Source organism: Mastigoproctus giganteus, chromosome 11 (assembly GCF_048544385.1).
Source record: "Mastigoproctus giganteus isolate SK-2022 chromosome 11, ASM4854438v1, whole genome shotgun sequence".
In the NCBI taxonomy this organism is placed as follows: domain Eukaryota; kingdom Metazoa; phylum Arthropoda; class Arachnida; order Uropygi; family Thelyphonidae; genus Mastigoproctus; species Mastigoproctus giganteus.
The window spans coordinates 93,319,939-93,332,652 of record NC_143585.1 but is presented as its reverse complement, the minus strand read 5'-3'; the positions used below and the strand labels follow the sequence as shown (position 1 = coordinate 93,332,652).

Below are 12,714 nucleotides of genomic sequence, written 5' to 3'. Positions count from 1 at the left end.
TTTTTTTTTTACATAGGCCCTAGCCACTGAAATCTCAGGAAATTAGGTGGCAGGGCCTGCCAGAGTAAATAATTGTAATACTGGTGCACCTGGTCTGCCTCCATGGGGCCAAGTGTGGGAAACGTCGGGCTACAGTAGGGGTCCAGCGGCTAAATGACCAGATGAACAACGGTACACAAGTACAATATCCATACACTTAAATCTCTGGCCTCAACAGTGTTCTGTTTCGCATGACAATGTATACTACGCGGAGATGGGGGAAAACCTCTGGTGCCGTTTGACACGAATATACTTTACTTTACTTTACTGCCCCAGAGCATGTCTGGGGTGGTGTGGAGTCTGATGAGAGAGGTGAGATTCTCTTGCATTTGAATCAAGAGCTATTATTATGATATCATTTGGTAACAAAAAATGACAAATTCTCTCTAATTGATCCACATATGGCCCCATCACCTCTATGGGCAGATTAGTACTTGAGGTTTTTGATGTTGTCACAGACGTTCCCTCAGGTAGGCCAGACAAGCTGTACTTGCTACATGGGAGTCAAACGATGACAGAACTGATATTCAGTTGACACTCAAGTCAAGTGGACCCAATTTCGACAAAGTCCGGATGGTCTGTGACAGCCAAATCCTCTACTTCCACCTTCACGATGGTGGGACTGTCAGTAATCCGGGGTATAACCTCCATGCACAAGTACATGGTGGGTGACCACCCAGGTGTGAACCAACGTAAGCAGTGGTCGAGGTGTGGCACCCACACCACATGGAGGAATGCCACCCCTCTATGTTACCAGGCAGTACTAGGTGGTAGACGCCTCTTATCAACCGGTGCAATACCACCACTTTGCTTATTGGAGGCTTGAAGTTGTTTAGTCTCTAGAGCTAAGTTCCGGTCAACCCTTCCCCATCTCTTCCATCATGCAGTATGATTGATGACTTTTGTGGTTATGATGAACATCATGGCGAGATCCAATATTCCTTACATTTCAAGGGTACAGCTCTAAAACGGTGTTCGCAGGCCTGCCGCTAGTTAGTACACCAGACCAAACCTATTCGTAACTCTAGGAAGTTTCTAGATCAGCTAGTGTATAACCTTGCTACCTCTACTCTGCCAGATAGTAACTGGAGGGAGTTCGAATAGTGTGTATGCAGGGAGCATTGTAGAGGCCATGTTATGTCAAGAATCTGGGTATATTCTTACCATGTGTACGCCATATCCAAAAATTTCATTACTTCATACAGCATGTCCCACCCACCTTTTCTTACTATTGAATACACCATGAATTGTCAAACTAATAGAGGAAGCTTATCTGCAAAAAGATCTAAACCTCCCAAGCACTTCCTTGTTCATTTCACAAATATACGTGATCTCAATTCTAACCTCAATAATGTCCATTTCCACTTGCAGTCTACAAAACCATATGTACTTTTCCTGACAGAATCTCAGTTATCGGTTGATTCAACTACTGCTCATCTCAGATGCCCAAGTTATTTGCTGTATGATTCCTTTCGCCTCAAAGCTGGTACTTGTGCATATCCCCATTTTGATATTCCCTGTCAGAGACTTGGCAATTTGGAATCTCCTCTCTTTGATCTTCTCTGGCTTAAAATCTCTCTACCTCATTGTGTCAAATTCATCTGTTGTCTCTACCGTTTCCCAACTCCACTAAATCACTTGGAGCTCTTTGCCTTTTGTGGATTTATTGGATGATTGTTTTCTGCAGCAGCATGTTCGAGAGGCAACCAAAGAGAGCAGTACTCTTGATCTGGTTATCAGCAGTGATCATTCGTGTATTAAAAATTTGCAGATAAAGGAACCACTGGGGGACAGTGATCACAGTGTACTGTGATGTGGGATTTACTTAAGGATTTAATTATCATCAGGGGTAAAGGAAAGGGTTTTTCCTTCCGTAAAGGTGAGTACAGTGGTCTCAGACAGTTTTTAAATTCTGTAAAGTGGGATCAACTGACGATGTTACCAAAAGTAAATTCTAAGTGGGAAGCATTCAAGGAATTAATCGTTGATGCTACTAAAAGATTCATACCTATTAAGAAATATTGTTCAAGGTTTAGGCCTAAATGGTTATCAAATGAACTAATGAGACTCGTGACAGAGAAGAAAAATGCATGGGATGCATATAAATTATCAAGTGACTCAGAAACCTATGGTAGATATAAGCTAGTCTGTAATCAGGTCACAAAGGAAGTTAGGCAGATTACGAGAAACCTTTGGCAAAGGATGCTAAGAAAAACAGCAAGGATTTATTTACTTATATAAACTCTAAAAGGAAAGGGATGAATCTGATTGGTCCACTTAACATCGATGGTTCGACTGTTGATGATCCCGCCCAGATAGATAGCAAACAAACTGAATGAGTATTTTGCATCTACATTCACACGTGAGGAACTATTAAGGTTTGAAAATGGCAGAAGGTTATCAAATTGTAGCAGGATACTTAATAATTTTGTGATAACTGAGAGCAAAGTGGAGGAGAAATTGTTGAAGTTAAACATAAGAAAAGCACCTGGGGTGGATGGGATCTAGCCAGTTATATTAAAGGAGGTGGCAAAGCAACTAAGCAAACCCTTAGCCATAATTATGAGAGCATCCTTGGACTCAGGGGAGGTTCCCACGGACTGCAGATGTGCAAATGTATCCCCAATTTACAAAGGAGGATCGAAGGGTGACACGAGTAATTACAGACCAGTTAGTTTAACTTCTGATCCTGGTAAAATAATGGAGTCACTGGTTAAAGAAGCATTGGAGGATCATCTAGACAAGACTGCAGCAATAATTCAGACACAGCATGGGTTTGTTAAGGGAAAGTCTTGTCTGACAAATTTGATAGGATATTATGATGTGGTTAGAAAGGAACTGGATGCAAAAAATTATTTTGATATCATATATTTGGATTTCAGGAAAGCTTTTGACACTGTTGCGCATGGAAGACTATTGTATAAACTGGAGCACAATGGTATTAAGGGTAAGTTGCTACAATGGATAAAAGTATGGTTAAGTGGGAGAAGACAGAGGGTGGTAATCAATGGGTGCTGCTCTTCGTGGACTTATGTTATTAGTGGAGTCCCAAAGGGTTCGGTGTTGGGTCCACTGCTGTTTTGTATATTTATCAATGATATTGACGAAGGCATATTGGGCTTAATGTCGAAGTTCGCAGATGATACAAAGGTTGGCAGGGTTGTTAATGACAGTAATGGCAGTATGCTACTGCAACAGGATCTAGATAATTTCGGCAGATGGGCTAAGAAGTGGCAACTGAAGTTTAACCTTGACAAATGCAAGGTACTGCATATGGGTAGAAGTGACCCCAGAGAAATGTACCAACTGTGTGGTACTACACTTAAGGAGGTAGAAAATGAAAAAGACCTGGGAGTAATTGTGCAGTCAGATATGAAGTTTTCTGAGCAATGCAGACAGGCTGCCAGAGCAGGTCATGGGGTTTTGTCAATGATATATAGGAATTTTGCTAGCAGGGAAAAGGAGGTGATTGTCCCTCTGTATAAGGCAATGGTCAGGCCACACTTTGAGTACTGCGTACAGGTCTGGAGGCCTCATTTTAGGAAGGATGTAGATTTGCTTGAGAGTGTAGAGATGGGCAACAAGATTGGTGAAGGGAATGAAGGGATCCTCTTACCAAGATAGGCTTCAATTCTGCAAACTGCAGTGGCTGGAGACTAGGCACCTGTGCGGTGATCTGATTGAGGTGTACAAGGCCTTGAATGGGTTGAGCACGAATTCTGATGGAATCCTTCCACTTGATCAGATTACAAACCTTAGGGGGCATAAATTCAAATTAAGAAAGGACAGATGTAGAATAGATGTGGGGAAATTTGCCTTTAGCCAGCAGGTGGTTAATTGCTGGAACAAACTTCTTCTGTCGTTGTGGAAGTTGATAGGTTGAATAAATTTAAGGAGGGACTGGACAGGCATTTGGAGGGAATTGTGCGATTTTTTTTTTTTTTTTTTTTTGGCTGATGCTACATAAGCTCATACAATTGCTTTCTTGCATCACATGCCACTACTACTCTCTTTGCAACTTGACTTTCTCCAGTCGAACATTCCTAACAGTGAGGTAACTTTCCTTGGTGGTTTTAAATGTTCACAACTCGAGCTGGCTTCCGTTTTCTAGTCACACCAACTCAGCTGGTCAAGATGCTGAGGCTTTTGTAATTACTAATGACCTTGCACAGATTGTTCATTTACCTACAAGAATACCGGACAATCTTAATCATACAGCCAACATGCTTGATCTTTTTCTCACAAACAACCCTTCTAAGTATATGGTCGAAGTGAGAAGTCCTTTAGGCACTTCAGATCACAACTTGGTGATTGTCTCTTCTCCAATGGAGCTTTTATCTCATGGCTATTCCCAACCTCGCGTTGTTTGGCATTACAAGAATGGCAAAATTGGATGACCTGCGAGATTTCTTTTCTTCTTTTCCTTGGTTGGATTACTATTTCCAAACTTCGGATGTCAATGTTTGCTCAGATCGTGTCAGTGAAATTATTCTTGCAGGAATGGAATCCTTTATCCCACAGTCCACTTTAAAATCTCATCTTTTATTTAAAATTTGGTTTTCCAATAAACGTGCTAAGGCTGTTCAAGAGAAGAACGTTGCATATCTTAATTGGATTGTTTCTAATTCTTCAGTTTCATTTTCTGCCTACACCAAAGCTTGCAACAATTGTAAAGCAGTTATTAATCAGTCCAAACTAGAGTTTGAACAGGCTAAGAGTAGAAAACTTGCTTCTTGCCCTAATGATAGCCGGGCATTCTGGTCTCCTGCCAAAGCTATTGGCCGCAACTTATGCCCATCTCTGCTCCCACTTCTGTCCAAACCAGATGGTTCTGTTGTCACTTCAGCCAAGGATAAAGCTGACCTGCTAGCATCCCATTTTTCTTCCAACTCATGTATTAATGATCTTGGTAAAAAAACGTCCCACCATTCCGAACACGCTCCATTCAATGCCTCCTGTGGTCTTCTGTCAAAAGGATGTCAGAAGGATTTTGACGAATCTTGATGGTAAGAAAGCTCCAGGTCCCGATGGTATATCTCCACTTGTTCTCAAAACCTGTGCTCCTGAACTTACTCCTGTTCTTTGCCACCTTTTTTCACTTTCTTATTCCAAAGGTGTTTTTCCTTCTGCTTGGAAATTTGCTCATATCCAGCAAGTTCCTAAAAAGGGTGTGACAAATCCCTCCCATCCAATTATCGTCCCATTGCAATTACTTCTACTCTTTCTAAAGTAATGGAGAAATCAATTAACCGCTAACTCTTAAACTACCTAGAAACCTTCCGTCTGATCAACGATCGCCAGTATGGATTCCTTCAGTATCAATCCACTAGTGATATTCTGGCTTATGTTAACCATTTGTGGACAAATTCAATGGAAAAGTTTGGTGGAACACAAGCAGTTGCTCTTCACATCTCAAAGGCTTTCAATCGTGTTTGGCATAAAGGTCTTCTATACAAGCTTCCAATCTTGTGGTTTGCCAACTGTTTTAAGTAATTGGTTATCCAGTGTTCTCTCTGATCGCTCACTGAGGGTGATGGTAGATGGCTCTCCGTCTTCTGCCTTCTTCACTAATGACGGTGTTCCCCAAGGTTCAGTTCTTTCCCCTACTCTTTTCCTCTTGTATATCAATGACCTTCTTCCATTGACTGGAAATCCTATCCATAGTTTTGCCGATGATAGCACATTGCATTCTACTTTCCATTTTGAGAAACTTTGACCTCCTCAATCAGCTTAAACTTCTCGAAAATCTGCTACCAATTCCTTAAATGCTGATCTTTAGGTAAATTTCCTCAATTTGAATTTATACTTAGTTGATTTCAACCCTTCTAAAATTCAGTCTTGTCTTATATCTCGCAAAAAGGATTCTTCTGCTCCTATGCTTATCTTTAGTGACATTCCGATTTCTAGGCAAAATGATACATCATTTTCTAATCTCTCTCTCGGCACAAGCACATTATAAATATTGCTTCCTCTTCATCTAAATAACTTGGTTTTCTCTTTCGCTCTCGGCATTACTTTTCTTCCAAATAGTTACTCACTCTGTATAAATCGCAAATCCGCCCTGCAATGGAATATTGTTCCTACATCTGGGGTGGTGCCCCCAAAACCTCTCTCAGGCTTCTTGATTCCATTCAGAAGAGTGTAGTTAAGTTAATTAATGATTCATCTCTAACAGAGTCTCTCCACTCGCTGTCTCATAGACGTACTGTTTCTGCTGCATGCCTCTTCTACAGATACTTCCATGGGCACTGTACTTCTGAATTGGCTTCTATAATTCCCACTCTCTCTTTCAAAACAATCCGAACACGTGCCGCCACCAGCCAACATCCATTTACTGTCCAACTTCAAACTCACAGAACCAACTTTTCATCTTCCTCGTTTATACATTCAACTGCCATTTTCTGGAACAACCTTCCTTCATACTTATTTCCTGAAAATTAGTCTACAGAAGTTCAAGTCCAATGTCAACAATATCTTCTTTCGTCTTCTCAACCTCCAACCCAAACACGGTACTAAGTACTATAGGTCCTAATACCTCTCATGTTTGGGTTTACATAAAAAAAGTACACAGACAAAATACACATTCCCATGCTCACCAATTATTTCACAGCATACCAAATTCTCATTTTGTCAAAAATAACTACTGTTGGATTCAGTAAGATTAAAGTAATAAAATCAAAGGTAAAATGAAAGTTATTGCTTCTACTGAATCATTCAAATAAGTTATTTTGTGTTAATTCAAATACCTGATTATCAGAATCATAATTAGGATCATATATATCTCCACTGATATCTGTATCACCAACAGAAAGCTCACTACCTGGTTTACCCCAAGTTCCTTTACCTCCAGCACCACCTGAAAGGGCAATGAGAGGGGGAAAAAATCAAAGTATAATTTAAACAATCTGTAAATATTAAAATGCATTCTTAACCTATATTTTTAAGGTGTAGAGATACCACATACTAGCAGTCCTCAACTTTCAGACAAAATTATGGTATAAAATTTTAGTCTCTTTTCTTCTCAAGTGCTATTCAAATGTATACAGAATATTTTTAAACACTTAAAAGCTACATCTGACATCATATATAATCAGTAAATTAAATCTTATATACTACTTTCTTACCTGAAAATGAACTCTTTTCAGCCTACTAGTTATGGCATTTAATAGACAGAAGAAATACATTTTAATATTTGGATGGGCTCACTGATACTTATTTTGCAGGAAAATTGTGATTCAGACTTGGATGTTGAAGGCTCATCAGTTTTCTTGAAAACTTTGTAGAGAGAAATTTGAACACATGCCTTATTTTTTTCTTAGTAAAGTTTATAAGCTGAACAGCCTCTTTTGTGGCAGAATCAGGGATCTCCTCTAAACTTTCAAAATTTATAATTAACTCCCGGCATAACTGTTTTGGTCAACCATTCATGCTGTTATCCCAGTCCAAGAGTCTCAGTGATGTCAACTGTATTCCAGATCTTATAACCTTTCCAGAATTCCTTCAAAGAAGTAGTAGTAATAAAGGCATGTGATGCAAGAAAGCAAGCTTATGTAGTATCAACCCTAAAAAAAAAAAAAAAAAAAAAAACTTTCATACACCCTTTCCCTCTAAATGTTTCTCCAGTTCCTCATTTAATTTGTTTAAACTATCAACTTCCACAACGACAGATGGAAGTTTGTTTCCAGCAATAAACTACCCGTTGGCTAAAGGTAAATTTACACACATCTATTCTACTATATTGAGGTAAACTCCTCTTATTAATTTACTAACACATCTATTCTATAACTATCTTTCCTCAATTTGAATTTATGCTCCATCACATTTGTAATCTGAGCAAGAGGAAGAATCCCATCAGAATTGAGCCTGCTCAACCCATTCAAGGCCTTATATACCTCAATCAGATCACCTCGCAGGTGCCCAAGTTTCCAGACGCTGCAATCTGCAGAACTTAAGTTTTTCTTGGTAAGACCACCCTTTCATTCCCCTCATCAATCTTGTTGCCCTTCTCTGTACTCGTTCAAGCAACTCTACATCCTTCCTAAAACGAGGCTTCCAGACCTGTATGCAGTACTCAAGATGGCCTGACCACTGCCTTATACAAAGGGATAATCACCTTTTCCCTAATAGCAAAATTCCTGTATATCATTGACAACACCCCATGACCTGCTCTGGCAGCCTTTCTGCATTGCTCAGAACATTTCATATCTGACTGCACAATTACTCTCCAAGGTCTTTTTCATTTTCTACCACCCTAAGCATAGTACCACACGGTATGTTTCTCTGGGGTTACTTCTACCCATATGCACAGTACTTTGTATTTGTCAATGTTAAACTTCAGTTGCCACCTCTCAGCCCATCTGCCCAAATTTTCTAGATCCTGTTTCAGTAGCACACTGCCATTAACAACCCTGCCAACCTTTGTATCATCTGCAAACTTGGACATTAAGCCTAATATACCTTCATCAATATCATTGATAAATATACAAAACAACAGTGGGCCCAACACTGAACCCTGGGGGACTCCACTAATAACATTAGTCCATGAAGAGCAGCATAGATTGATTACCACTCTGTCTTCACCCATTCATCTATTGTAGCAACTTACCCTTAACACAATACCATACTTTAGGCTATCAGTTGCCCTGACAGCCTGAAGGTAGTTAACTGACAGTCTGGATCCATAAGATGAATATCGTAGGAGATATCTAGAAGCATAAACACAACTTTAATTTTTGGATGAAGCTTAGCTAATGAATATCATTGTCCGCAACCAACAGCACCTTAAATGTCCAAAAAACAACCTGTCTGAACATTGTGTTAGAAAGTAGAGCGCTGGCTGTAATGAATTTGGTGAAGTACTGTAGGAGGATAGATGCATTTAGCTTATTTTGATAACATTTCCATCTTTGCTTTTAATTTCAATCACAAGTTTCTGTTCGCTCACTTTCTGTTCATCATATACGAGGTGTGACAGTTTTGAGAATAATTCATTTAAAAATTTAAGTTTGAAAATTACACAGATGACTACCTTCAAAGTAGAGTGTCGCTAGTGTCGTTGTTAGTACGGTTGATGTTTTAGTATGCTGCACTTCATTTAATATCCTAATGTATTCATTGTGCTTTATTTAATTCAGTTGTTGTCCAGAAATTGTCAGTAAGTTTTTCCCTAACTGGCTATAAATTTTAATAGATTTTGTAAACTGTTAATATTAGTTTATTACCTTTGTAATATTGTTAGGCCTAACTCAGGAATCACTGACTGCCTCGTTTAACCCTAGTTAGTTTTTGGCGCATCGGCTTCTGTGGCTATAATACACCTCCCAAGGTTTTTGCAGTACTCTGATCCAAGCCCGAGGAGGGCTTTGAGCCGTGACCTTTGGGTTGCCAGGCAGGCACTTTACTCACCTAGCCCAGTCGGCTAATTAAATTAGGGCGCTGATATCGGATGTGAATGGCTGATTTTGGCCCCACGATTTCGGCAGAAATTAGAATTGTGCCACTTGACATAAATAATATTGCAAGCACTTGTGTGACTTAATACCATTATAATGACCATATGGATGTCATCCCAGGGCAAATAGCACGTGACTTAACAGCACGTAAATCCTATTGGTGGTAACTGTTCTTGTGTAGCACTTCTTAAGTTGATTCACCTACTAACTTGCAGTGGGTATCATCTGCACTCATTTTCTGAGCTCCTTCTGTGAGACTGTCTCGCCACTCGCTCATCCGCAGTGAACTCGCCAATTCGTATCTGCTCAAAATGGAGTGTAAATCAAGGAAATCGGCTGTAAACACAACCCTGCCAGCGACCGACAACCCTAAAATAGCAGAGCAACACGAAGAACATGAGGGATCTCAAACTGAACCCCCCATTAAGAACAAAAAATCAATCTGTACCAAATTTGATCGAAAAACCAGGTCAAAATCTAAAAACAGAGGGACCATGGAACCCCCCCTCTCCCAAACTGAGTACACAGATATGAGACAACCTGACCTCCCCCTTGACCCCAGCATGCCTGAGGGGACAGTTATCCAACAATCGCTACAACTCAAAGTAGCACTGGAGAACGTGCTCAAAGAGCCAACTAACAGAGTTACAATACTTCTTAGGGCAGAAATCGTCACCCTATGGAATAAGCTAGAATCGCTGCTTATCCAGACTCACCTGGAAAGCGAAAAGGCAACTGCAAAATTGGAAGCCTACACTGACTGTGGAGTAAAACAAATGCGACAACGCGACTCCACATATGCCCATACGCTGAGGAAGTCACCACCGGACTTTATTCCCGAATCTCAGGAACTGAGCTACCAGACAAACAATTCAGGTGCCAACCTACGGACTACACTGAAGAAAACGCTATCACCCAGACCTAACTTTGTGGTACTTAAACCCCTTACCAATGAAGGTCGTATGTCCAGTGATGAGGTCAAGAAAACCATCATGGATTCCTTGACAGATGACTTAAAGAACACTAAAATCAAGTCAATTCGTAAAACGCAAAATACAGGAGTAATTATAGAAACAGCCACAAAAGAGGATGCTGAACTGATTGTTAAGAATCCTAAATTACCATCTCTGGGACTCCTGGACGAGCCCCCTAGACAAAAGGGCCCTTGCATACTGGTACTAGATGTGGACAAGGATCTCCTTCCAGAGGAATTGCAAAGCGAAATTTTCCACAGAAACTTGAAACAGGAACTCCCAGATGAAGAACCAACTTCTCACATAATCCCTAAATTCCAAACAAAACCCAGAGCTGGGCACACCATTAAGTGGGTCTTTGAGCTATCACCCAAGGCCTGGAAGATCCTCTCCCAACAAACAAGCATTTACATCAACTGGGGCAGCCACTGCTTTAGGGAGCATGTAGCCGTCCCCAAATGTTTCAGGTGCTGCCGTTTCGGCCACACCACGCACAGGCAAAATCTGCCCACCTGTGCCGAAATGGGGCATGAATACGCTACACGTCCCAAAAAGTCTCAACCTCCCACATGTGCCAATTGCAAGGCCCTAAAGGTGCCAGCCAACCATTCGCTCCGTGACAGCAGTTGCCCAGTTTATCTCAAAGCCAGAAGTGCTCAACAATCAAGAATAGAATATGGGGAGTAACAGACCAAACCTAAATACCCATACCGTGAAAACAGCACAACATAACGCTCAGAGGGCCAAGGCTGTTGTTGCACAACTGGTCAAAAAGGCAGATGAAGAGAACTTAGATGTGCTGCTGCTTCAGGAGCCATAGCCATACACTCATAACAAGGAGGTAAAAGGCTACCCCTTGAGATTTAAAGTGCTCCAGGTTGATGGTGACACACCCTGGGCCGCGATTGTCATTCGCAATCCCGAACTGACTGTCACCAAAATCACTGATCTGTGTACTAGCTGGGCTGTGTGCGCCCATGTAATTTCACCACTGGGGCAATTCTACTTAGTTTCGATATACTGTCGACCGGGGGAAGATATTCTTCCTGCCACCCGATATCTACAGACCAGCTACAAATGCCAAATGCAAAACTCATTATAGGGGCTGATGTTAACTGCAGGTCCCCAGCCTGACACAGCCGAACTCAAAATCACAGAGGAAATAGAAATGGCCAACGTCTTGAGGACTACTTGTCTAACAGCAACCTAGTCATTCTAAACAAACCTAACTGCCTGCCAACATTCACCAGTACCCCATGGGAAGCTACAATAGATATCACCTTAGCCTCAAGCTCCATTGCTCAGCACCTTGCTTCCTGGACAGTCCGTGAGGACTGGACCACCTCTGATCACAGGGTACTAACCTTCCAACTACACCGTTCACTAGTCACTCAACCAAACTCAACAAAGAAGATATGCCCTGAATAAGGCTGACTGGAACCTTTTTAAGGAGGAATTGACCAGTGCAGCCAGCCGCTTCAATCCTAGCGGCCTCAGCCCAGACCAACATCAATGCACAATTACACAGCTCGTCAGTAATGCTGCAAACAAGGCTATCAAAAAGAAGAGATTCACACCTGGTGCTGTCCCCTGGTGGTCACCTGAACTCCAGACTCTTAGACACAAAGTCATTTACCGACGAAAACGCTATCAACGTGCAAGAAGAACATGGCCTCCAGAAGAAACAGAGGCTTTACTGCAGCAATATCGAGTGACCAGGAACCAGTATACCACAACAATAAAACAGCACAAAAGGCGCTCATGGGAAGCCCTGGTAAGCTGAAGGGAATGCCGATCCCTGGGGAATTGTGTACAAAGTGACCACTAACAAGCTCCCCAGAGGCGAGGTCGTATCAACCACAAAATTACCGAACGGACTGTACACCAGATCGTGGCAAGATACTATCAATAATATTCTAGACGCTACATTCCCACAGCCTGCTGACCCACACACACCGGAACAGCTACAGCTCTGCACGGAAAATGAAACATATCACACAACTGCAATTAAAGAACCCTTCACCACAACCGAGCTCAACTTAGCTGCATCTAGAATCAGAAACAAGAAGGCTCCGGGCAGAGACATGCTCGATCCAGAAATCGTCCAGAAGGCCATTGAACTTATTCCCACTACAATACTCAACCTGTTAAACCACTATCTCCACCAAGGATTCTTCCCCACACAATGGAGGACTGCAATCCTTAGACTTATATTGAAGAATGCAACCAAACCACATGATCTGCCACAA

General features: G+C 41.4%; 1 protein-coding gene across 1 annotated transcript in view; it reads right to left on the bottom strand.

Moving 5' to 3' along the window:
• Nucleotides 1-12,714, bottom strand: part of LOC150078264 (programmed cell death protein 4-like) — a 129,360-nt gene that overhangs the window by 69,901 nt on the left and 46,745 nt on the right. The window contains exon 2 of the mRNA XM_090385514.1: nt 6,786-6,895. Coding sequence (XP_090241640.1) covers nt 6,786-6,895 — 110 coding nt within the window. The remainder of the gene's footprint in view (nt 1-6,785; nt 6,896-12,714) is intronic.